At 34.6% G+C, this 26,919-nt stretch overlaps 1 protein-coding gene across 7 annotated transcripts in view; it reads right to left on the bottom strand.

The window, feature by feature from the left end:
• Positions 1-2,015: 2,015 nt before the first annotated feature.
• Positions 2,016-26,919, bottom strand: part of RIF1 (replication timing regulatory factor 1) — a 62,147-nt gene continuing 37,243 nt past the window's right edge. For 4 of the 7 annotated variants that reach the window (XM_070507755.1, XM_070507752.1, XM_070507754.1 and 1 more), the window contains exons 22-36: positions 25,324-25,588; positions 24,178-24,220; positions 23,381-23,583; positions 22,711-22,810; positions 21,214-21,333; positions 20,239-20,387; positions 19,772-19,852; positions 19,645-19,687; positions 15,981-19,256; positions 13,339-13,482; positions 12,941-13,018; positions 12,736-12,851; positions 11,960-12,113; positions 9,750-9,858; positions 2,016-8,423 (exon numbers count right to left, since the gene is read on the bottom strand). In XM_070507755.1, coding sequence (XP_070363856.1) covers positions 8,209-8,423; positions 9,750-9,858; positions 11,960-12,113; positions 12,736-12,851; positions 12,941-13,018; positions 13,339-13,482; positions 15,981-19,256; positions 19,645-19,687; positions 19,772-19,852; positions 20,239-20,387; positions 21,214-21,333; positions 22,711-22,810; positions 23,381-23,583; positions 24,178-24,220; positions 25,324-25,588 — 5,096 coding nt within the window. In that variant the 3' untranslated portion in view covers positions 2,016-8,208. The remainder of the gene's footprint in view (positions 8,424-9,749; positions 9,859-11,959; positions 12,114-12,735; positions 12,852-12,940; positions 13,019-13,338; positions 13,483-15,980; positions 19,257-19,644; positions 19,688-19,771; positions 19,853-20,238; positions 20,388-21,213; positions 21,334-22,710; positions 22,811-23,380; positions 23,584-24,177; positions 24,221-25,323; positions 25,589-26,919) is intronic. The other 3 variants (XM_070507756.1, XM_070507757.1, XM_044768933.2) reach the window with 2 other exon arrangements.

Here is a 26,919-nt window from a genome sequence, read left to right as displayed (position 1 = left end):
CCACTGATGGAATGAGCATTATTCATTTTTAATAGTTTTAAGATCTACAAATAAAAAATTTCAATAAGGCAAATCCCTCGCACCAGACGTCGCTAAAAAAAATTAAACTAAAAAAAAAATGTACTGTTGAAAGTGGCACAAGCAGACTTTCTCAGAACTCTATCCGTACTTGTCTTACTTATAAATAGAAACAATCTGTGGGATACAATCCTAACCTCAGGGGATCTTTCTCATCTGCATCCAGTGGGCTGGCAGTATGTGGCAAAGGTGGGATGCCAACCATTTAATGGCTTAATGCTTAAATTAACAGAGTATCCTTTCTAAAAAGCAGAAGATCTGTCCATGTTACTTTAGAGCTGTAGTAATACTGCTGTCCTCAAGCTTCTTAATGTGTCTCTCTCTGAGACTCACAGTGAGCACACTAGTGAAGAGTGCACACTTGCGGATGATCAGTTGACTACACCTGAATGCGAGGCACTGTGAAGATGCTGGGGTTCGAGTGATGAACAAGAGACAGTTGGTGTTCTTATGAAACTTACCGTCGCAAGAAAAAGGCAGACAATGCCTAAGCATCCTCATGGTGGGAGAGTCACTCTTCCCCTCCCAGGTTTTCCATCTTCGCTTACAATGGGTTAAAAATCCAGGTTAAGCTGGGCAACAATCCCACCGTGCACTAGAGATATTCCCCCCCCGCCCCCCCCGCCAAGTTTTGGGAACACCCAAAGTATATCTGTCTCAGTTACAATGAACGTTTCCGTTTTCAGATTTCCTGTTCACTTTATAAGGCTGCCAAAGCACACTATACAGTTGCTATTACAAAGAATAGACACATTTCTCTCTTAATTCTAGGCTTTCTTTTGGAGCTTGGAACATTTTCAACAGAATACAAAAGTAGAGAATCCTGCTACACTCACCTCCTAGCCTCAAAAGTTATCAACTCACGGTTAATTTTGTTCCATCTCTAGCGCACCAATGCCCTCCTCCCATTACCTTAAAATGAATCCTAGTAATCACATTTCTTAAAATATTTATCACAGTTGACAAACCTTAAAACACGGAATACCTAGTTTTCAAATTTTGCTGTTCATCCAACTTTCTAGCCATGTGCATGGGTCATTTTTGTAAGTCCCTGTATATATCTCCACTACCACACAGTCACAGGACGTAAAGCTGCAAAGAACCTCAGTAACTATTCATGCTAATTTCAAGAGGTTGTACAAGAGACAAACGTCTCTAGGTTACACTCAAACCCGGTTCTCTTGATCACCAGTGCTCATAGTACCACCCGATGCTACTTTTGAAATGTACGTTACGATTTTTCATTTCCCCGTCAAATTTTTATGTTGAAGTCCTAAACCCCAGTGCCTCTGAATGTGACTTTGTCAACTGGATCATTGCAGAAGTTGTTAGTTAAGATGAGGTCATTAGTGTGGGCCCTAATCCAACAGAACTGGTGTTTATAAAAGAGGGAGATTTGGACAAAGGGACACATAGACCCAGAGAACATCATGTTAAGATGAAGGCAGATAATTGGGGTGCTGCCTTCACATGGCCAGGGAATCCAAAAATTACCAGAGGCTAGGGGAGAGGCACGGAACAGTCCTCCACACAGCCCTTAGAAGGAACCAACCCTGTTGACACCTTATCTCAGTCTTCTAGTCTCCAGAACTGTGAGACAGTAAATTTCTTTGGTTGAAGCCACTGGTTTGTTACAGCAGCCATAGTAAACTAATACAGTATCTTTCAACATCACTAAGTCTATTTTGTTTTTCTTATTTAAAAGCAGCACGGGTTTAGAACTGTGTAGAACCCATGAAACTAGGAATTAAACAGGAGCCTCTATGGTTAAAAACAGGCCATAAAAGGAGACAAGAAGAAAAACGGTTCCCGTGTTTGTGGAGGAATACAATGCTCACTTTATGCAGGCATTTGGATTATGCTATTCTTACTCATTTCAGGTCTCACGAAAACAAAAAAGTCAAAAAACCAAAACCAAACAAAAACAAGGACCAGAATTGTTTAATTTTTATAGTTTTATTTCAGATTAAAGTGCATCTCTTTAAAAATGTTTCAATATCCAGTTTCAATTGGCAAGTGGTAACAGTCAACTCTCAATAGATCATGAAAAGTTTTACTGTGGATCAGACATAGATTCTCCCTACCTCCACCTGGTCATAATGAACCCGAAAATACACTTTTCGTATAGGTCTACCTGCTTCAAACATTGTACAAGCATTACACAAATAAAACTGGCTGCACCCTAATTTCCCATCTACAAGTGCAGCTGAGGAATGAACAGATGCTTCTGTGAAGTTTCAACTTAAATCATTTATCAAATATAAATACTTTCTGAATGTAAAACTAAGCTCTCAGAGTACATCAAATGATGAGAACAAAAATATTATAGGGCTAATAAATGACTGATTTGGCTTCTCTCAGTCCTTCTCTAAGTGCATATTAATCAAGTCTATCCACTGGAGGTAGTGTTAAGATAGATGGAAAGCAATCGATTACTCACCAACACAGAAAGCAAACTCCTGGATCCCCTGACTTACTTCACAGGTGTGACAACCAATTAGTGCCAAATGCCTTTCGCTCATGCCTCATGGTCCCTTAGTATCCATGGCAAACACTTAACTACATTTTAAGAATTTAAGTAGGAGGAAAAAGTTTACCTACAAAGTACTTGGATCTCCTAGTACACGTCTATTTGAGCAATCGTAAGATATAAATGTAATCAGGGGAGCCCACTTTATGAAGTAAAATCTAAATAACAGCAATAGAAATTAAGAGATTAAGGAAGCAAGATCGCCATTCTACCAGCTATAAGCAAATAACCAAATTGACTACATGCCAGGTATGAACAAAACTATCACTTCCAAAAGGGACGTAAAGGGCCAGACAGTAGACACGTCAGGTGCTACAGGCCAAACAGTCTGTCAGACTACTCAACTCTGCTGTGGTGGCAGGACAGCAGCCAAAGATAATATGTGAATAAGTATGACTGTTTCAAACTTAATTTATGGACAGTGAAATTTTAATTTCTATATTTTCATGTGTCACAAAATATTATTGACTTTTTTCAACCATTTAGAAAATGTAAAAAACATTTTTAGTTTATAGGATATATTAAAAACAGGTGGCAGGCAGTAGTTTGTCAACCCCTGCTCTATTAAAAACTTACTGGGTAAGACTACCATCTCTCAGTTTCTATATTCAAAACTGATTCTGTCCTTAATTCCATTTTTCTATTAGAAAAGTCTCATTCTATAAAAATAATTCTTTAGACACTTGTTATTTAATTAAGTATCAAAATAACTACTATACCATATTCCATTTTCAGCTCCCTGACACTTTTGAAGGTGAACTTCCTAGTTACATGTAATTTATCCATTTAAGAAATAATGCTGCCTTTTGTTGGAAATTATTTCTTAACTTACAGCTTTTTGGGGGGCAGAGTATTAAATAACATATATTTTTAATAATTACACAAGGTATTTATGAACATTAATTATGGTACTGGTATGTATATAACTCGGATTCCACTGGCTGCCAGCTATTTCCAAGTATATAGGGATGTTTGTCCCTATACTACATGGCCTAACCACTCTATTAATAATTCAGCTCAGTCGGTCTTTTCCTTTCTAATTTTATCTTTTATCAGTATATCAATCTCTACCTGCATATAAGTGTGCTAATAAGCTTAGTTTTATCCACAATTATAAATCTGTACACTGTGGCATTAAGATGTTTCCTCTGCTGGAAGGAGAGGTTAAGAGCTATGTAGGTTTTCTCTTTCATGTGACATCAATTTAAAACACTGCTTTCAATTTTATACTCTCAGGTAAGGGGAGAGATTATCTTTTATTCTAATGGTATATTTCAGGGGAATCAAAATTTACAGCTTGGCACTCCATGTTTGGTTTTAATTGTTCTTTGGTGAAAGGCTTGGTATATAAAGGAAAAAATGGTTAAGACTACATTATAAAATTTAAGATTCTATTTCAAGAACTGAGTTAACACTCATGATTCTGTTAGACTATTACTCAAATATCTACAGATCTTCAAGTCCAAACGACTCAGATTTTAATGGCTATTTTCAAAAAGCAATATACAAAGCCTGGTATATAACAGTCATATCATTAATTGAGCCATTAGAAACCGGAAAGCCCAGATTTCCTTTACAGATCAACAAATCAATAAATTTTGATAAATCAATTAAAAAAACCCATTGCTTAACTTCTGGCTACATTTTCTTAAGGGCTTTGGATGAGGGCAGTTCTTACAAAGAGTATTTAAATATGTGAGGGAAATATAACGTCGTAACAGAATGCCAAGAAAACTCACTTTTAGAAAATCAAATTATTCAACTGTCTTTCAAATTCCATTTTATAATGAAATAGAAATTTTCAACCATGTAACATAACAGCAAAGTCACCACAAGTCTTCAGTAAAATGACAAGGCACATCTGTCAGGTACGACTTACAGTACTAACTACTAGCAAATTAATCTGAGGAATAGTCTGTTTTCAATGTTTATTTATAAAATAACAAAGTCCCATAACTTAGAAGGCAAGAATCATTTAGAGACTCAGTATATCTCTAATATTTTAGAATTTACTTTTATATTAATAAAAAAATCAGAACATAATCCACATATTCTCATGAGAAAAGACTCTCATTGTCCAAACTGCTTAAAAGGGTTCTTCATAACACAAAACACTTAACCGCCTATTTAAAAACATAAATCTTCCATATTTAAAAGAGGTAAAATTCTTTCAACAATTTAAAACTTTGAACTTTAATTTGAAGCCTTCAAGACCAGTTTGCATCCCCAATTCATAAATTTGAAGAGGTTACTTAAAGACTGACCACCTTTTATCTTTTGTGGGAATAATTCTAAAGACTTAAACTTGCTTGGGTCATCAAAACCTAATTTACAGCTTGAAGCCTCTTGGGCCTGCCTACCACAAGTGTAGTTCAGACATGAGCATTTGTATGGATCACGTGGGAGTTTTTAGAACTATCAGGCCCCATACATCGCAGACCTACTGAATCAGAATCTGCATTTTCACACATCCACACAAATTTGAGCATTGTGTTAAAAGTCAGAACTTCACTCTGATGTTTGTATACAAAGTACAAGACCTCTCTAATGGCTTAGGGATAAAATGGACACAGTTTGTGCTAAGGAGCAAAGAGCTCTCTCCCCTCACCGAAGCTTAGCCTAATGTCAACAATTGCTACTTTATAGCCTCCCAGCCTGACAGATTATCTCCCTGAAAATCAATCATGAAAGGTATGAGATGGAAGATAGGCCTTTCTTACTGGATTATTAAGTCAAAGTTGGAAGGAATGGCATTAAGAGACAATTGGACCCCTTTTAATTCATGTTGTCAAATTTCCACTAACCAAGCTTTTTAAACAGCACTCACATTTAATTATTCTCATTCTTTTATCTTTTTTTAAAAAACCTCTACTTGTATATTTTACACTTAACCCTCCCATTTTTCCTAAATTTTGTTACTTGCCCTGTCCCTTTTAGGTAAGATATAATCCAACTTTCTTGACATTTTGATGATTCTTAAATATATAAGAGAATCTCTGACTACTTTCAAACTGTACAGAAAAAAAGGAAGCCATGGGGAATGTCAGGAACTATCATGCTTTTAATATTCAGATTTACATCTCCTTTTTGACTGTATTGCCCAATAGCATTACTGTTTACCCTGACTCCTCCTGCACTACATGGAATTAAAGCACAAGCTCCAGACCATTCAACACTGGCTTTCAAACTTGCTCAAATAGTGGAGCATCTTTATTAATGGGCTCATTGAAATACTGAAAATTGAAATCCACTACGAAATCCATTTTGGAACACGAAAAATTATACTATGCTTCTGCATGCAACTAGATTTTTATAAACGAATAAAATAAGAACTCACATTTGAGTATTCTTACTAATATTTTCCATTTGTTTTATTAATCATTAGAAAATATTTGAAAAAACTATTATCACTTTAATACTGAAAGAACACACTAGAGCTGATCAAGGAATATTAATGCTTTCTGCTATTCAGGAATCATTCAGGGAAAATTGTAGAAAACTTTAAGGCAAGAATATTGAAAATAAGGTACCTCAAATATACACTTGTAACTATTATCAAGAATGAAGACTTAGCAAACTGGCTTTTGCCCTCAAATAATATTTAAAATATATCCTTGTTGAGCCACAATGTTTTAAAGTATCTGTGCTCACCTCAAATTCAGTGATTTGAGTAAATAGTAATCATTTTCATCATTTTCTGCTACACTGTTCACCTTCCCAAGAACTTCATTTCACCAGCAAGTTTAGTTCACAGAAGCATTAAAATACGTAGTCATGAAATGAGTTAATTTTGACTCCTTCAAACACACAACCCCTTCCTATACTTGTTCACTAAAAATTTGTGTTCTTTACCATCAGTATAATTTGGGAAATAAATGAGAGACAATTTAAACCACAATTACAATTGTTAAAAAAAATTCCTATTTTTCATTAATTTCTTCAAGCTACAATCCTCAGTTCAGCAGTCCCAGAATTTCTTTAAAACTATCCTTGGTATATGAATATCAAACTTAGAACCTAAAATATTTGTAATGATGATGGATTTATGATTATGAAAAAGACACCAACTTTTATTGTGGCTGGCTGGCGGTCCCCTTCTCAACATGGGAGCAAACGAAACACAGGATGAAACTTTCTAGAATTTGCTGAAGAAATGTGCACCTTTACAAGTAGGGGTTAGTTCTTATTAAAGTGTGAAACTGAGAAGATCACTCACTCATTCTACGCAAAGAACAAATGAGATATTATCACTGTTAGAAAGACAAAACAAATATGGGAAGCCAGGCACTAATACTAGTTGGTAAAATTTACAAATATTTTAATTATATACACTCTGTTTTTTAAAACTAGGCAAAACAAACATATTCCAAAAGAACAGTTTCAAATTTCTTCCAAGTTTGCTTTAGGCGTAGGTGAAAGAACAGATAAACTCTATGTTTCTTATAGTCCAAGTGGTAATTAAAATACTCAAACTAACGCTCCATTGAAAAGAATGTCATGAGGCACACTGTCTAGTGGCTGATACCCTCTTCCAAACCAAAAGCGGGAAAAAAAGATGTGGGTATGAGTAGCAAAGTTTTAACACTTTCTCATTTCTATAACTTTACTCAATTTGGTTACTTTAGAAAATAAAGTTGTGATTTAACTAAGACTATTAACTAAGTACAAAACTATTTGTTGTTTTATCTGTAGATACAGAACCCTACAAACACCTGCAGCAAGCCCACAAAGCACTTGTACTGTCCATACTGATATTCAGTACTTAATATATACAAAATATGCTTCTATAAACAAAACAAATGTATTCACAAGAAGCTGCAGAAAAATTCATGCAATTAATGAAGGCTGAAATTTATAAATTAAAACCACTGTAATCTATACATAATGTACAAATAGTCGTGCATTTCAAAATGAATACTATATGTCTCATAAGAGTTAATTTTCACAGGCAAATGCTGCTGCACAAATATTTGCTAATGCAAATAAATGAATGGAATCTTAGTAAATTCTGCTTTAATATTTTAACCTCAAAAGTTGAAACTTTTGGTACTTTTCTTGAAAGTTGTCCAAACAAAGCTGACATCTGTGAAAAATGTTACAACTCTTTTGCATCTCATTTGAGGTGTCTTACTGAGAACAAGTTTCTTAAACCTTGGGCAAAACAAAAATAGATTAAAAAAAAAATCAAGTATAAACACCTGTATCAGTTCAGCAAAAAGTTCAAATAAAAATTTTCAATTTTACTTATTTAAAAATAAGATATATTTTACATAAAATGTTTCATTAGAATATGCATGAGTTTAAGTGTAAAATAAAAAGTATGCTTTTGTTTCTATTTTCTGCTTTTACATTTCAGTAAGATATTTAAATTTGGAGGGAAAGCACACATAGCAGCCAAGAAAATACATTATGTGGAAAGAAATGATCTCACATAATAAACTTACAAAACTGAACTTACATACTAAGTCATTGCCCTTCAAGATTTGAAATGTTATCAACTTTGCAAACATTCACTCTGAAATTGTGCTATATTTCAGGACTTATTTGATGAATCAACAAATTCAGTGATGTTAAAAACACTTCAATTTCCTCTTAAAATACTAGACAGAATTTTCCTGGGCTGGCGACCTCCAACGTGACTGCAGATTTTTTATTATAGAGTTTGCCATGCTACCAAGTTTCTCATGCATTTCAAATAGCTGACTTCCTGAATAATTATGGAGATCTTCTGAATTCAGTTGAAGAGCAAGTGTACTAATCTGTGCCACGAGATTTTTAGATAGCGGAGTTTCTAAAGCAACAGGATTAATTAAATCTAAAAGAGAAAAAAGCAGAATTAAATCTATTCCAGATAAAACTTAAGCTGTATAAATATCTCCTTTTAGGTTAATGAAAAGTTTAAGTCCCTGAATTTCAAGGTGATAGTACAAGTTGAGGTAGCCCTGCTCAAGAGAACAAGGTGACAGAAAAATCGACCAGAGCTTATTTTAGGCTATAAAAGAAATTTCCAGGGGCTGGCAGGGTTGCACAGTGGTTAAGTTCATGGACTCTGCTTCGGTGGCCCGGGGTTCAGATCCCGGGCATGGACCCACACAATGCTCATCAAGCCATGCTGTGGTGGCATCCTATATACATAATAGAGGAAGACTGGCACAGACATTAGCTCAGGGACAATCTTCCTTGGCAAAATAAATAAATAAATAAATTGTCACACTACTTCATTTTTATTAACAGTGTAACCGGAACACAATGTTTAGTTTATATCCTTATTTGAGAGCTTGATGGAGTAGAAGTTGACAACGAGAGAAAGGCAATGAAATATACTTAAGTCAAATCAGTTATTTTTTTATACACTCAGCAACTAGCATGAAAAAAATATTTACGATTTTCTGACTTTATGATGGTGCGAAAGTGATATGCACTCAGTAGAAACTGTACTTTGAATTTTGATTCTTTTTCCTGGGCTAGCGATGTGCGGCGGTACTATACTCTCTGGTGATGCTGAGCAGTGGCAGCAGGCCACAACTCCCAGTCAGCCACGCAATCATGAGGGTAGACAGCCCGATACACTTACACCCATTCTCTACCCATACACCCATTCTGTTTTTCACTTTCAGTACAGTATTCAATAAACTACATGAGATATTCAACCCTTTTTTTTTTTATAAAATAGGCATTGTGTTAGATGATTTTGCCCAATTGTAGGCTAATCTAAGTGTTCAGAGCACATTTAAGGGAGACTAAGCTAAGCCATGATGTTTAGTAGGTGTATTAAATGCTTTTATTTTATTTTTTTCTGCTGAGGACAATTAGCCTTGAGCTAACATCTGTGTCAACCTTTCTCTATTTTATATGTGGGTCGCCACCACAGCATAGCTGATGAGTGCTGTAGGTCTGCACATGGGATCCAAATCCGCAAACCCAGGCCGCTGAAGAAGAGTGTACTGAACTTAACCACTAAGCCACAAGGCCAGGCCATTAAATGCATTCTTGACTTAACAATATTTTCAACTTATGATGGGTTTATCAGGATGCAACCTCACTGTAAGTCGAGAAAGATCTGTAAAACCATAACAAATTATTTCTTCAAGAAAGTCAGTTGATTTTGTAAATAAAATTGTCTCATTTTGCTAAAATATACCTGAGGCAAGTCTGTCTTCATCAGAAGAGAGAGATTTATTTTCTATTCCATTTACTGTTTTCTCAGAAATATCAAAAACTGGAATCTCTTCTAGTCCACGAGACTTCACCTTGATTATACATTCAGGCCAGTAAAAACAAAACAAAACCAACAAATTGACAGTTACTTTTAATAGGACTAACAGTACTAATGCTGGAAAAGAATCTGACATGATATGTTCTATAGCCCATCACATGATTATTAGCTTAGCTAATATTGCTAAGAAACTGTGTTCTACTAACAACACAAAAAATAGCATTACAAAGGGTCTTCTCAAAGAGATGGTTAGGAATTGATATTTCCTGATGGACTTCTCAAGAAATAAAGCCATGGTAGCCAAGAAAATTACATTATATTTCCCAAGTTTATCAACATGGGAAAAGAAAATCTCAGGTAGATTTTCAAGCTTAAATACAGACTTCTTTTTAAAAGAATACAATTTTCATAGCTGTTCCCAAGGGTTACTGATTACTGATTGAGAAAACACTAATTTCAGAATGTTACCAGTTACCATATGACCCAGCAATTTGACTCCTACGTATATACCCAAGAGAAATAAAAATGTTCACCTACCCACAAAAAAAACTGTATATGAATGTACATAACAGCATTATTTATAATAGCAAAAGTTGGAAACAACCCAAATATTCACCAACTGACGAATGAATAACATGAATGTTGTATCTTCATACAATGGGGTATTATTTAGTCATAAAAAGGAATGAAGTATTGATACATGTAAACTTTGAAAATATTATGCTAAGTGAAAGAAGCCAGCCACAAAAGACCACAAGTTATACGACTGCACTTTTATGAAATGTCCACAATATGCAAATCTATAAAGAAAAAGATTAGTGGTTGCCCAGGGGGTGAAAATGAGGAGTGACTGCTAATGGGTACAGGGTTTCTTTCTGGGGTGATGAAAAATGTTCTAAAATTAGATCATGGTGATGGTTGTGTAACTTCATGAATATACCAAAACCACTTAATTGTGCACTTTGGGTGGGTGAATTTTATGGTATGTGGATGTATCTCAATAAAGCAGTTTAAAAACATCTATGTGTGATTTCACTCATGTGGAATATGAACAAACTTATGGACAGAGAGAACAGTTGAGTGGTTACAAGGGAAAGGGGGGTGGGGGATAGGCAAAGGGGGTGAAGGGGAGCACTTTTGTGGTGACAGACAAGAAATAATGTACAACTGGAATTTCAAAATGATGTAAACTATTATGAACTCAATTAAAAAAAACCATATATATATATATATATATATACACACATACATACATATACATACATACACACACACACGTAATTTTCAGAGACAATTCCCAGGGCCCACGGACCACTGAAAATACTTCAGAAACTAAACTCTTGATATATGAGACTGAAAATTGCTAATACAGTTTTTTTTAACTGGTTAACAATGTTTTTAAAGATCATAAATAAATTAATACTAAATCAAGGACTTTCAAGAGTATAACAGAAGTCTTCAGTAGTTAGCAAACTCTAGTCTCAAATTCTAGTATAGAATATTGGTTTTCACCCTTAACATATCCTATTTTTCATTTATTCAGAATTATGCATAATCTCAATGGATACATAAAGGGTCTCTGAATGGGTTTCAGGAGAGTCTGAATCCTTCTGAAACAAAACATAAAATTTTCCAAACATATTTTTATAGGAGGGAATAATCTTGGCTTTTATCAGAATCTTGAAAAATGACCACAATCCAAAATGTTTATGTGCAAAAAGATGATAGGATGAGCAAGTAAAAGAATTAGTCACAACTGTGTTGGATATCAAGATCAAAACACCGTTAACTACAAATCTGTAAGATTTTTGTAAATGTTTAGATTTGAACATCTATGTTTTAGGAAAAGCACCCATGGAACCAATCAATTTGGTGGAAATAAGAGGTAAGGGGGTCAGAGAACAGAATGCAAATAAACAGGTGTATCACACAAAAAGAGTACAAAATAAATAAGCAAACTTCCCTGTGGAATCACAAAGTGATATTTTAAGTCACTTTTGACTGTGGGAGAGAAGGAAAAGCACCATCAAATGGGCTTTTAAGTAAGAAGAGATTAAATACAAACCGGTAATTATGTGGCTAATTGTATACTCATTCTGTTATACATGATTTATAATTAACGTCTAAGTTGTTACCTGCTGCTCATGATAGACTCTGAGAGCCTTTTTTACATTGGACACTTTCGGAGAACGGATAGGAAGAGTTTTTATTTCAGATGCTGTAAGAGTACTCAAATCACCAATTGTTTTTATATTCTTGGCTCTAATAAGTTGTCCCAGTCCTCTTGCCCTGAACCAATGATGAAAGAAAGGGGGAAAAGTCATTAGTTTTCTATTTATTCTATTTGTGAAGGCCTACCCAGCTCAATTTCCTGATTTAAGCTCGGTCATAACTGAATTTATATAGGCCCACCTAACCCACTCTGAGGACGAGCACACGTATCTTTAATATGAAACCAGATTTAAATCTCATGTGTATGTCTGGCTTAAGGAATAGCGCTGGAAACAGACTAAGCCTAATGTGTGCCTCATCCTTCACTTACATTATGACTTATTAGCTGTGTGACTTAGTTGGATTAACCTTTGTAAATTTCATATTATAAAGTAGAAATAACTATACTCCTTATAGGTTTACATTAGGATTAACAAGATAAGACACGCACAGAGTTCAGCACAGCACCTGGCAAATATTAGGCACAGAATTATCTTAGCCATTACTATTTATGATAAATGTTTCCCTTATTGCCCTATCTGGCCCATCTTCTCAGCTGAATTTTTATTTATTTCTAAAATAAAATGTGTGTGAAAGTGCATGTAAATCAATTCTAAATATACGAACCTTGATCATTTAAGTATTCCTTTAAACAGGTAACATCTTTAAGTATAAGCCAGAAGCCTTAATAACCACTTACCACATGTTTGATGTAATCTGAGGTAAAATGATGTCAACTGGTGCCAAACAGTTCACCAAAGCTGGGTAAACACTTTCTGTTGGGCATGGCATGGATTCTTTAGCCATTTCTGCAATCTTAGAATAAATTTCAACAGCCATTAAATAGAGGTCACCTGACTGAACATGAGAATATAAAGTTGCTTAAGAACTAAAGCACTTCTTACTAAACACTTCTTTGAGCTCTTATATTTAGGGCTACGTGATCCTGGGGACAGAAATCCTTTGGTTGAAGTGGTAATATGCTAGATAGAAGAAAGGAGAGAAAAAAACAACTCAGAACCCTAGATAACTATAATTTTACAAATTTATTTTCATAACTTACACTGCAGTAATTTAAGATTTTCAGAAAATGTAAAATGCAATAAATTAGTACCAAATCAATTACTTGTTGGATCATTACTGCCTCTTACCACCTCTTCTCTTCGTGTCTGCTTATCATGTAGCAGACAAAAGAACAATATATCCAAACCAAAGATTTGTTCCTCAGTTAATTTTAAGACAAATTATGTAATGCCAATTCTGTTTGCATACATATGTGTTTATTTTAAAGCCTATAGCTTACCTTAAACTGTGCAGTAGGTGAAGTTTTAACATTTTTTACTACGAGACAAGTATTTGAAGAATGGGACCTAACAGAGCACCGTCTATCAATGTCATCTGCCAATCCTGCTTGGTATATTGGATCTGCAAAGGAGACACGGCGAACCTGAAAACACAGGTCACGTTTTTATTTAACAAAATTAATGTTTTAAGAAATTATACCATATACTCTCATTATAAGGTTGCCCCAAATTAGAATGTAGCTTTAGAAGCTTAACTCATTTCACCAGAAGCCAACTCCACATAGTTGTAGCTCTTTTTTGTCTTAAAAGAGCTTATGTTTTTTTTTTTTGAGGAAGATTGGCCCTGAGCTAACATCTGTTGCGAATCTTCCTCTTTTTTTTTTTCCTCCTCAAAGTCCCAAGTACATAGTTGTCTATCCTAGTTATAGGTCATTCTGGTTCTTCTATGTAGGATGCCTCCACAGCATGGCTTCATGAGCCATACGTAGGTCTGCACCCAGGATCCAAACCAGTGAACCCCAGGCTGCCGAAGTGGAGCACGCGAACTTAACCACTCGGCCACCAGGCTGGCCCCGGTTGTAGTTCTTTCTAGTGACTGCACTCACAGATATTACTCAATATCACAGGTCATTCCAATTATCTATGTTTTAAACTGTCGTTTCCTAACAGAGCAACAAAGAGAGTGAAAACAAGAACAGTACCAGAAACTTAATGAAAGTGCACACAGCAGTTAAAATTGTATAATCAAATTCAACTAACCATATGAACTTACTACATTGACTGTAAAGAACAAGGCAAAGAGGTAGAAACAGTACTAACTGGCCTTTGGTATATCTTACTAATCTTGTTCTAAATTATTTGAGTACAAAAGTCACAGCAATGAGATGGCAATTTTTGCCTTTCTTAGCCCCAGCTTGAAGTCATTTTGTCCTCTTCTAAACTCCTACAATATGTTCACTCATTCAACTATTTGACATAAATACACAACAGAGCACTTATACCATTAAATATGTATATAAATGCCTCCTGGTCTTGACTGCCAAGAGTGGGCAAATTCTGTACATATCTGCTACAGAAAACTCTATGTTGTACTACTGACTAAATAAACATTAAATATGAGCTACTATCAAACAAAACATGACTAGTTAACTCATATTAGCAATCTAAAGTACACATCAATCCCAACACATTCTATCTTCATAAACTTTTCAAGAACTTCTAAGGCCTTTTAATTAAACTTAAGATACTTTAAAAAAAAAAACAGGGGCCAGTCAGGTGGTATAGTGATTAAGTTTGTGCATTTCACTTCAGCAGTCCACAGGCTGGGGTTCATGGGTTTGGATCCCAGGCGCGCACCTACACACCACTCATCAAGATGCTGTGGCACCATCCCACATACAAAACGGAGGAGGATTGGCACAGATGTTAGCTCAGCAACAATGTTCCTCACCAAAAAAACCCAAAAACAAAAACAAAACAACACTAAGAGCCTCAAAGCAAACCAAAACTAAAAAACACTCAAGGGGTGTTAAGTCTTCCCAAGGACTAATCTCTGTATTCTCAGTATAAGACTTTGTGGTATATCCTGGGGAAGTGTGCACAATGTACTAGCTAAAAGCAAAATTAAGTGTCAGTTTCACTATATCTATATATACACATCTGTAGTTATGTCTCGCTATACGAAGCGGGTATGTTCTGAGAAATGTGTTGGTGATTTTGTCATCGTGCAAACATCATAAAGTGTACTAACACAAACCTAGATGGTATAGTCTACTACACAGGTACCTAGTCGATATGGTACTAATGTCATGGGACCACCACTGAAAATGTGATGTGGTCCGTCATTGACTGAAATGTCGTTAAGTGGCTCATGACTGTATTTACACAGGTATTCTACAGTAAACAGTAGGTTCGATTTCAAAATTCAGATAAGGAATGCCCACATCATACCTTTTTCAGAACATCTACTTTGGTAAGTAGAGGACAAGTCGAGCTATTAAGCACATTTAACTCTTCCTTTTTTAATTTATTCATTCAACAAACTGTGCACGTTACAGGAACAGAAGCTAAGTAGATACATCAATAATCAATGTTTACAAACTAAAGGAATTATAGTTTAGTGAAGATGGCGATATAAACAAAATAATTATAAATGAAATCACATCCAAAAATTGATGAAGGCATAGCCTAAGGAGACTGTTTTTTCCTTTTTAATTAGATAAGGTCTGGAAATAAGATTTTATATAAACACTTAAATGTACAATGGATAGCATAAGGTCCTAGTACACAGTAAGTGCTAGGTAAGGTGCTTTATCAGTTTCTAAATCTGTTTACTCATATGAGCATGTCAGTAGAAAAAAATCATCATGAAAGATTCCCATCGATTTTGCAGAGGGTGAAGTATTCGTGGTTGTATAAAGATCTTTAGTTTAGTGTCCCGAAATAAAGGAGTAACTAAAGGGTTTCAGTCTCCTTTGCTCAACACCTTTCCTTCTACCTGCCCTCATCCCTAGCCGCCATGATAAATATTCAAAATGAGTTGTCATATGAAGTCTAATATTCTGTCATTCACCAGGTGTCACTATATGGCCAAAGTATTCTATTTAAATACGGACTTATTATTCAGCCTCAATTCCCCTACCTTGTGAACAGGTGAAGAGATCTCATCTTCTTGAAGGGGCCTTTTTAGTCCTCTCTTTAAAATGCTGGTGGAAGGAGAAGCCAAAGGAGACCAGACACAGCGTGTCTGCGTGCCCCTAGGACTGTCATTTGCTGACATCAGTAAAGGATCAAGTTCCCTTAATTTTTGAGGAGATGTATCATTGTCTTCTGTTACCAGCTCAGAGATAGTTGTTTTAGATTTCAGAGACTGTGCTGTTTCCTCCATCTTCTCTAAAGTAGGAATTTCCTGTAAAATTTCATCATTTCGCACTACCATTTGACTGTCACCTAATTTTGTTACTTCAGATCTATTAAGTTTCATATTTGTTTCAGGTTTATTACAGTCAACTTTTCCTTCTTCAGTGCTCACCTCAAGTGTGTTGGGAACAGCCCTGTCAACTTCTACATTCAATCTCTCTGTTTTGGATTCTACAGGCTTAGAGGCTTTGCTAGTCAGGTCTCCATCTTCTGTTTCATTAACATGGTCAGTTTCAGCATTCACCTCACTGATCACTGTTTCTTCACAATTTTCCATTTCAGCATCCCTTTCTTCAGATGAGCCTAGATCAGATTCATCACTTCCTCCACTTAGTTCCCCAACTGCCGTTTGTTCCCCAACTGCTGTTTGTTCAGAAATCTCTATCTGAGCACTCACTTTTACAGGTGTGTTATCAGAATGACCAATAACTGAATTAAATTCCTCAATTACTGCTTCTTCAGCTTTCAATTTTTCACCTGCATCTGCTTCAGATTCATCACTTCTTTCACAGTTTTCCTCTGTTATCCTTTCCTCAGAAACACCACCTCCGGCACTCTTTTGTTCAGAAAAGCTAACTTCAGATTTATCAGTTTCTACATCCAATTCCATACCTTCTACTCCTTCTGGATTGGATTCTGCTTTTAATTTACAAGCATTTGCCTCAATATTAACACTGTCCTCTATACTTGGTTCTTTTTTCAGGATAGCCTCTGATATTTCTTCTTTGGTCTCGAAAGTAGAACATTCCAGCGAAATATTTTTGGAATCACTTAAACATGGGCCAACAGTTTTACATTTTTTATCGGACAGCTCTTGGCTTTCGACAGATACTGCTTCCTCAGAATCTGTATCATAAATTTCTTCTGTAAAATTTACCATTTCAGAAGGAAGCGAGTCTTGAATAGTATTTTCTTTCAACTCAGTTTCAGATACAATTAATGAATTATTAGTAGTATCATTCTCCTCCTTGAGACCCAAATTAAAATTCACACTATGATGCTCATCTAAAAGCTTTACCCCACAGTACAGATTAGCTTTAGAAGTTTCTGATATAGCTTCAGGTGTTTGCACATCTGTTTTTTTTGTTTCACTGACCTTTATATCATAATTTTCTGTATTCTTTAACCCAGTGAATGACTTTTCCTGAGGCTGTGATTTTTCTCCACAGCAATCACAACCTTTAGATCTCCTCACCCTCCTACTTCTCTTGTGTTGGCATTCAGGTGTTTGGAGAGTTTTTTCAGAAAGCAAAATAACATCTGGAGTCACTGCACTTGTGGATTCTCCCACACTGTTATTTTCTATAGAATCTCGCTTATGTAATCTCTTATTGACATTTCTAGTCCTTAGATTTGATTCTGGTACAGGAAGATTTGAAAAGGAATATTCTGAACATTTGTTGGCTTCGCTTTTTCCCTCATAAGTATTTGACACATCATCAGAAACTTGAGATACATCTGAAGATATTGTAGAATCTTGAAGAGTTATAGTACTACTTTTGTCTTTTTCCTCACAAATTTGAGATTTTATATCTATGTCTACTTCAGAATTTCCTTTATAATCATCTGTCTGCTTTTCAACTTTTATACATTCTTGTTTCACCATTTTCTCTTCCTGATCTTCAATGTCAACACTGTCACTGCTTTTGTTTTTCCATTTCGCAGATCTCTTCTTTCTGGAACCTTCTTCTTTCGCCTCAGAACTATCAGATTCTGAGTTTTCAATGCTGGAAAGTAAACCCTGGGATGCTCTTCTTGTTTGATACCGTGTTCGTCCCATTACTGGTTTCTCAGAGGACTTATCTGCAACGTCCTGGGCACCATCTCCCTCAGATTTAGTATTCTCAAGGTCTGCCTTTCTCCTATTTTCATCAATTTCAGCATTTGTGCTGGTTTCCCCAAAAGTCTTCTCATGTAAATTATTTCCTTTCTCAACTAAGTTTTCCTGTATGGTTTGTTCAGAAATCAGTTTTTGCTTAGGTAACACATCATCTTTTACATGTGATGGACTCTTCTGAAGAGCCTTTTCGTCTTCCTTACGTCTTTCCTTTTTTTGATGATTATTTTCTTTATCTTGGCTCTCAGTGGTAGGCTCTGCTGTTTCGGAACGTCGCCTTAAGGAGCGTCTGAGGGTTTTTTGATTTGGAGTTATCTGAACATGACTATCCTCATTTATCATTTGATCCGCTGGTATCGCAGCTGGGGGTGTATTTTCTTTAGATTCCAAATTAGCTCCTAAGGTTTTCTCTTCTACAGTATTTTCTAATAATATAGCATTTTCCATCGTTGGTTTAAGCATTGTATCTCCACACTCCATTGCAGATTCAGAGAGATGAACTTGATTATCTAAAATACACTCTGTTTGATTAAGCAAACCAGGTGGGTTATTTTCTAAGGCTGCCATGCCATCAATGAATTCCTGCGTATTTTTTCCCTGATCACTTCTCATTAAGGCCTTAGATCTTTTATTCCCTGTTTGTTCAGCTTTATTCGACCTCCGGCTTGATCTCTTAATTCCATGCACTATTTTTTCAGAGTCAGATTTTGAAAGAGCCACTTCTCTTCCCTTCGCTTTTAGTGGAGCATCTGCTTTAGTAGTGTCTTCTTGGTTATTTTTCACTGTAACAGTTGAAGACATATTATTCAAGGGGGACAGACTAAAAGGTCTATTTTCTGAACCATCAAACTTCTCCAAAGTAATAAAGGATTGCCTTCGACTTGTAGGCTGTAGGGGAGTTCCAGAAATGGTGGCATTAGAAACTGAGCTACTGCTGACACCAAAAGTGTTTTCTGCACTAGCTGCACATTCAGATGATGTTTCCTTTGATGAAATTAAAGCCTTCTTTCCAGCATCATTACTGTTCAGTACTTCTGGACTAGTTTCCTCAATGGAACCACACCCATTATTTGAAAGGGAAGCTTTTTCAAGACGTTCATCCATACCACAGTTTTCTGTGACATCTTGAGGAATGACAATGTCACTCTCCATTTGTTCCTCCTGCACAGAAATGTACATACATATAGATTAACCAGCAAACAACTCTGATTTTCTGGGGAAATTTTAGTGTAAAACCTCAGTGGTTCAAAAGACAATCACAGACTTTCAATATTTTTCAATATTCCAAAAGTGGTGGTAGATGCCCAATAATTTGGGTGTCTAATTATAAATATTCAATAAAGCCAAATATATTTATTTTAAACAGACATACAGACACACAGACACACATAATGACTACAAGTGTCCTAAAGCCTGTTAGTGAGAGTTAAAAGGTTATATAATAAACCTTAAAATTAATTAATATATTAATATATAATAAAACCTTAAAATTAACGGGCAATTCTAAAAACCCTGAAATATGAAATACCAAATAGACCTTAAACATCACCTTTGAATCTTCCTTTGATTTTTCAATTAAGGTAGGAATTTCCCTGAAATAAATAAGTACATAAATCAGAAAAGTCTTTTTAAATAAAAATTAGAAAACCAGTTACTTCAACAGCTTCCATACTTACATAGATTCTTCCTGACCATACTGAGAAGATAAAGCATCTTGTGAAACATCCAGATTATTGTACATGGCAGGTATATCACACCTGAAAAAGATTTATATAAGTAACTTTTATATAAGACTTTATATACTCCTACAATTAGAAAATTAAATTTAGAATTCTACGTCTAATTATCTTTTAAGAACAATATAAAATCAAAGCTTAGATGCTTATTTTCCAGATTTTCCATGAAACCATCTTCCCTACCTTCTCCTCGCACACTATCTCCACAAAAGAATTTGGTTTAGAAACATTTGGTACAGTACTAGGTAGCTTTCTACAGTATAAAATGTAGTTACATACAGGCTATCTTTTTGGCATTAAAATGTAGTATACGCAGTATCTTAGCTCTAAACACAAAGTTATAATTTGCTGCATGAAATCTAAGTGTGAATACAGAATACCCAATTCAAGATAAAAAGACTACAAACCTCTTTGTTTTGAGTACTTCTTTCTGATGTTCAGTCAGTATTCTTTCCTTGGCTTCTTTTCCTTCTGGAGGTATAAACACAAAGTCAACAGACTTTTCTTCTTCTAAAGGCATTTCACTCTTCGTTTTTGGAGTTGATTCTGGTTTGAACTGCAAATTGAAAAAAAAATAAATATACACTTGAGTTTCCAAGTTATTTTCCAATACTTCAATAAATCTGTCTTGTAGTATGTTGATAAAGTTTTTCAATTAATGACTAGGAATTTTAAAGTACAAAGTCATGCGATATTTCCGGTTAGTAACAATTAGTTGAATGTCCCCCAGTTTGATTCTGCCTCTAATAAATACTCAGAAAATAAAAATACTATCTCTTTAAAAAGTAGGCAAGTGTGTGCTTACCAACAAAGCACGGGCAAACATGTTTTTCAGGCCAACGCATAGAAATCAAATGGTTTGGCAGGAAGAGAGTACATCTACAGCTCTCAAGCTGAAGCATGAACTAGTCACGTTAAGGAAAAGTTGGAAAAATAATATGCCCTACATTACATACAAGTAACATTGGTACTATAATGTCATTTTCACAAATTCTCAGTGTGATTACTGTTTTCATTCTACTTAACAGTTGCTACAAGACTGTTGGAATTATTCTTTAAAAAATATTCTCCTCTTATGCCACCCATGTTATAGTTAGGCATACTTAGTTTCATTCCATCTCAAGGGGCTTGCTGCTTGGAGTAACTATACTTAACGGATGCCAAATATTGTGCAGATTGAACTCTACTAAGAAGAAAACATCTCCAAAAGCACGGAAGTCATTCCAATAGTCTTTCTAGACCAAACTCTATTATTCTCCTGCAGTCCAATCTTTTATTTAGTCTTTAACAGCTTTTTCTTCCAATTAGACACTGTATGTTCTCAAGGTACCATATTATTTTAATTTTAAAAGTTCTATTAAATAAACTTTGGAAAAACATACTTTGGCTGGTGGTTTCATATTTCCTTTTGTATCCTTGGTTTGTGTCAAAAAAGAATCTCTTTTTCCGCTTGATTTTCTTTCCATGCCACTTATCTTCATATTTAACTGTGAATTTTCTGTCTGTTTTATTAAAAATAAAGTGATTTCACTAAATTCAACTGTTCTATTTCTCCTTTTCATTTTGAAAATTCCAGTGTAATGAATACTCATTTCAAATTTCTTTCGATTATTCAAACCTACTAAAATTATGTCAAAGAAAAGAAAGCCATCATCTAATTCAATAACAACGAATAGCGCTGGTGTCTCCAACTTATACAATAGCTGCTTTTAATTTTATGAATTCTAAAATAAGATATACCAAACAAATAATACAAAAGTGAATCAAATTACTAGACCCAAACACCCCTCCAATTACTGGAAATATTTCTAAAAGAAAAATCAAAGCCATAGAAACTTTAAACACTAGGGGGCCGGCCCCATGGCCGAGTGGTTAAGTTCTTGTGCTCCGCTTTGGCAGCTCAGGGTTTCAATGGTTCAGATCCTGGGCGCGGACATGGCGCTGCTCATCAAGCCATGCTGAGGCGGCATCCCACATGCCACAACGACAGTGACCCACAACTAAAAATACACAACTATGTACTGGGGGTCTTTGGGGAGAAAAAGGAAAAATAAAATCTTTAAAAAAAAAACCTTTAAACATTAAACAGTGAAGCATGTATGGTAGAAAATATTAACTATCATGTGACTCGAAACACATAATACGGCTTTTTCAGGCCAAATTACACTGAACCAGTCTCAAGAAATCTTGCTAATTATTTGATAAGAATTTTTGTTTTACTCAAAAACCAAAACTAAATAGGGTGCACTTAAGCTAGCTATACTACTTTTTTTCTCTTATACATTCTAAACAAAAAAGAGCTAGATTCCATTTGTTGTTGAATAGAAAAATGTTGTCTAAGGATGTTCCACCTCGTGGGTAGATGGTACCCAGGCCTTTACTCCTTGATCTTCAGATAGTAATAAAGTATTATAAGCTAAAGTAACCCTGGTCCAAATGGGTGACGTGATGGCAAAGATGGACAGAAGGAATGAGGGATTCAATGGAAAGAAACAAGAAGACAAAGGGCAGCTATTGCTTAGACGTGGACTAGTAACTATCATTCCTACTGTTATCTAAAGCAACATTTACTCATGTATCTTAATAATTACAATCTTCGTAAAACAATACACATGAGGTACTGTAGTCCAAAAAAGACCATTAATGAATAAGAACCAGAGATTATTTACATAAGAATCTGTGGTGAAATTTACCGTCCCCAATTCACAAAAGTATTTCAGGCCACACAACTGACTCTAGAGAAAAATCCTATGTTAAGGAGCTCTTCTGTTCAGGTTACTTGTTTATTACCTCACTAAAACATTCTACATTTTTATCCTTTTTAAAATTACATCAAAACTCAAACACCGTTCAAAAGTAAAAAAAAAAATCAAACTTACTCCCACTGAATATGGTCCACTGGATTCCTCCATAATTCCAACATTTTCCAGACCAGGCAATAGAAGCAGAAATTTCTGTTTGGCTTGTCTTAGTACTGGTCTTTAAAAAAGTACATAAACACATATAGGTTGAGTCAAGTAGTACCGCTGAGTACTGATGATATGTTAACAGGAACACTTTAATTATAAAATGGCAAAACACATTTAACTTAAAGACTGTTTCTTACTCTAAAGACACAAAATTGGGAGAAATTACAGACAATATCTGAATTTTTCATGAAACTCTTCAGTTTCCGAATTTTCTTTAAAAACTTCAAATATTCCAAATTTTCATCATGGAAAATTTCAAGCAAAAGTACACTTTTACATTAAGTACCCATGTACACATCACCTAGATTTAATAATCATCAATTTCCTGCCCTTTGCATTTCTTTTACTAAGGAACATTTTAAATTGTTTTTTACATTCCTAAAACCAAGGCTACTCTTTAAGGACCAAAGCAAAGGGTTGAATATTACTTAATAATTACCATGTACTCCAAAGAATAATATTTCAACTAAGGAAACCTCTGCAATGATTCCTCACAGGAAAAGTTTATGTTAAAACCAAAATACCAATTTACATGATCACAATAGAATAACTGTATAAAAGAGTTTTATTGTTAGCATACTTTAACTCTTCAGGATAAATCAACATCGTCACTTTAGCAAATGTGGCATTCCAGAACTGAGCACTCTGTTTTCGAATCTGTTTATTCTTGTGCAAAAATGTTATGCATAATAACGGAGAGATGTGTTCCAGAAGTTCACTGTCATAAGTTCCAGTGTAGCTGAAGTGCAGACAAGCAATAATTTCTCCAAGAAGCTTTTCTAACTAGGAAAAAAGAAAAGTTTATTAGGGTAACATTTGGCAATGTTACTTTTAAAACAGGAAAAAATAAAAACACAAAGCATACTAAATTAGCTCAGAGAACACGTTACTATTACAATTTTTAAAATTCAAAGGGTTTTTTAAAAAGCTTCCATCAAGCTTAAATATATATTCTTCTAACAAATTATCTTCTGACAAATTATCAGGTGAATTTACTTTGATTATTGGGATTACAGCTTATTGTAAACTCATTTTCCATTAACTGAAAAAATTATTTGCACGTCAATTATAATAGATATTAACAGTTGCCTACACAAGTTTTATCTACGAAACATTAGAGCCCATTACCCTCATATATAAAGAAATGAGATACGAATTGATGAGTTACACGAATTAACGCAATAATTTTAAATTCTTCTTTAAAAAACTATCCTTTGATTGTGTCCATGTCATGTTATTAAACATCCATTAAAAAATCGAAGTATAATAATAATCCTTTTCAAAATCAACAGAATTGTATTTAAGTAAGACAATTATTTAAACCTTAACATTTTTTCATCATGAAAGTACGTTTTACGGACAATTGTCTATTTTTACCTTGTTGTTCATACAACTATACACTTTAGGAAGCTCATCAAGCCTGGGAAGAAAAATACATAAATATTTTACAAAGTTAAACCTAAAAATATCATAATGCAGCCATAAAAGTAAGATATGTAGTGCTATAAAAAGGTGCCCCAAGACTTAACAAATAAATGTCCAATCGCCAAACATTAAACGAATCTACTTTTAAAAAATTAATCACAGAAAAATATCTGGAATAGAACTCAAAGCATTAATACTAGTTACTTGTTTCTGTACTTTTCTTTAAAAAGCATGAATCATTTCAGACGAAGTTTAAGGACTACAAAAAAGATTTGCAAACATTAATGGATTTGTGGTTCTTGTTTGTACTTTATAAAATCTGGTCCTAAAACTTTCTCTGTGACTTTAATTTATAAAAGATAGACTGTACTATGATCGATGCATACAAGCTTGTTATAAAGAACATTGTTATTTGGGATTTTTCAGATTTTTTTTTAAGGCACTGGTTGCTTCAATTCAATTGTAAAGGGTAATGTAAATTAATACCAACTTTTGGAGGCGATTACAAATTTAAGCATGCATACCCTTTCAACTAACAACTTCACTTCCAGGACCTTGCTCTACATAAAATAGTGGCAAATGTGAACAATGATTGATGTATAAATATCTTCAACTGTAATACTGTTAGTTACGAGGGAAAAGCTAGAAAAACATATATGCCCACCAACAGGAAACCGGATAAAAAGTTTCATGGAATCCTATGCAGACAATAAAAACAATGAAATTCTTAGGTGTATGTTGCAAGATGCATAAAATATATTAAGTGCATACCATATACTTAATTGCAAATTAGTACGTCAAGTGTGCTTTCACATACACCATACACCTAACATGTATGCTCATTTGTATTAACAAATCTGAAAAGTACTAAATTGAAAAGGTCAGACAAGCATGCAAAATAAAACTTCCAATTTCTACCTCATATTTATGTACTATTTCAACTATCTTTTTAACAAAAGTATGGTTTAATATAGCACCCTCTCCACTAAGTTGTTAAGATTATTATCTACAACAAAGCTGAAAGGAAGATAACAAGTTTGTTACCTGGATCTAAATTACACACATTTAATTCAAAGCTATTAAGCCCAAAATACTTACTTTGAGTTTTCGTAGAACAATGCCAGAGGTCTGGTTAAAGTTGCAAATATTTTTCGGATCATAGAAGGTAAAGAAATATGTCCAAGTACATTGGAAAGAATGCTGGTGATTGAACTGCCGACAGCAAGGAGAGTATCAGAATGTACTTCCTTGAGGCTCAGAGTGTGGAAAGAACAGATCACTCTGACAATAAGTTTAAATAAAGAAGCCAATTTCCCTAGGGGCTCTTTCTTCTTTTTGGACCAATCTGAAGTTCTCTGCGGTGCTAAGATAAAATTGAATTTATTAAAACAAGTATACTTGGAAGTGTCACTGTCCATCTTTACAATTTATATCTCACATTTAAATGACACATACATCGAATAAACATGTTTCTGTAGTGATACCCAGAAATCTTAAAATGATATACCATTAATAGATAAATATAATTATAATATTATCTTTAAAACAAAAGAAGAGACAAAGGAAAACTGGGAAATCTAGAACAACAATTCCAGAAAAATGAATCTATTTTCTCTAAGCAATTATTAAACGCATTTGAAATTTTTATTTTATAGTCTCAGAATTTCAACAACTAATTTGTAAGAAAGTACTAAATTATATAAGACAGGTTCCAGAATAAAATTTTACAAGTCAGTTTTTAAAATAAGGCAACAAAATTTCCTTTAGAAATTATTGCTTCCTGGCTTATCTAGAGAACAGTGAACCCAGAAATAAACACTGAACAAGTCAGAGATCCAAATCCTAAGCCAGAATAAAGGAACAAAAGCCTAGATTTAAAGAAAAAGATGTACCTTAAAAGCAACAGCTGACCTTCCTTTGTATCTTTCTTATATTCACTCTCCAGATACCTACCTACGATGATAAACCCCTATCTGGCTTGTTAAGAAAAGCACAGCCATTCCAAAATTACCTTTGCCTCAAAGAATCCATTCTTTAAGGTAACATCTCAGATTTAAGAGAAAACTCTAATTCAATGCTTCTTAATTAAAAACATCATGTAGTGAAATGAAAAACAACTGTTGCTTTTAAAACGAAGTCAACCTTCCTCTCTAGAACCATAAACTAGAAAGGTCACCCAGAAATTCTCGGCCACGATGCTGAGGCTGAAAAGATAGCCTGCGAGTCAAGAGACTGGTTACACAGAAGAGACTGATCGAAAGAACAGTAAATACACGTATGTTAACGGGAATAAAGCTTCTCACTATTAGAAAAGATAGGTAAATACAGAAAGCGGTAACTAGAATAAACCATGAAGACAAGACTTGGGAACTGTTTCAGGTTGAAGGCTTGTCTATAACATACTTTGAATGGTTCTGGAAAAAAAAAAAGAATGAATAAAATAAATAAATGGGGGGTGTGAAAGGATTAAGACAAATGCAATCAACTGTTAATTGAGGAATCTGAGTAAAGGATATGAAGTGTCTGTATATAATTCTTGCAATATTCTTGAAAACTGAAATTATTACAGTAAATGTTATCAAAAAAACCCCAAAGTGATCCTGATGCACACTCACAAATACTACTACTTCCTTTTACCTATTCTAATTTTTCTTTCCTCTCCTCCTCAACTTCTGCTGGCAGATTTTAGAAATC

The sequence above is a fragment of the Equus asinus genome, chromosome 4, assembly GCF_041296235.1.
Source record: "Equus asinus isolate D_3611 breed Donkey chromosome 4, EquAss-T2T_v2, whole genome shotgun sequence".
Lineage (NCBI taxonomy): Eukaryota > Metazoa > Chordata > Mammalia > Perissodactyla > Equidae > Equus > Equus asinus.
The sequence above is the reverse complement of the archived record's forward strand: the minus strand, read 5'-3'. Positions and strand labels throughout refer to the sequence as shown.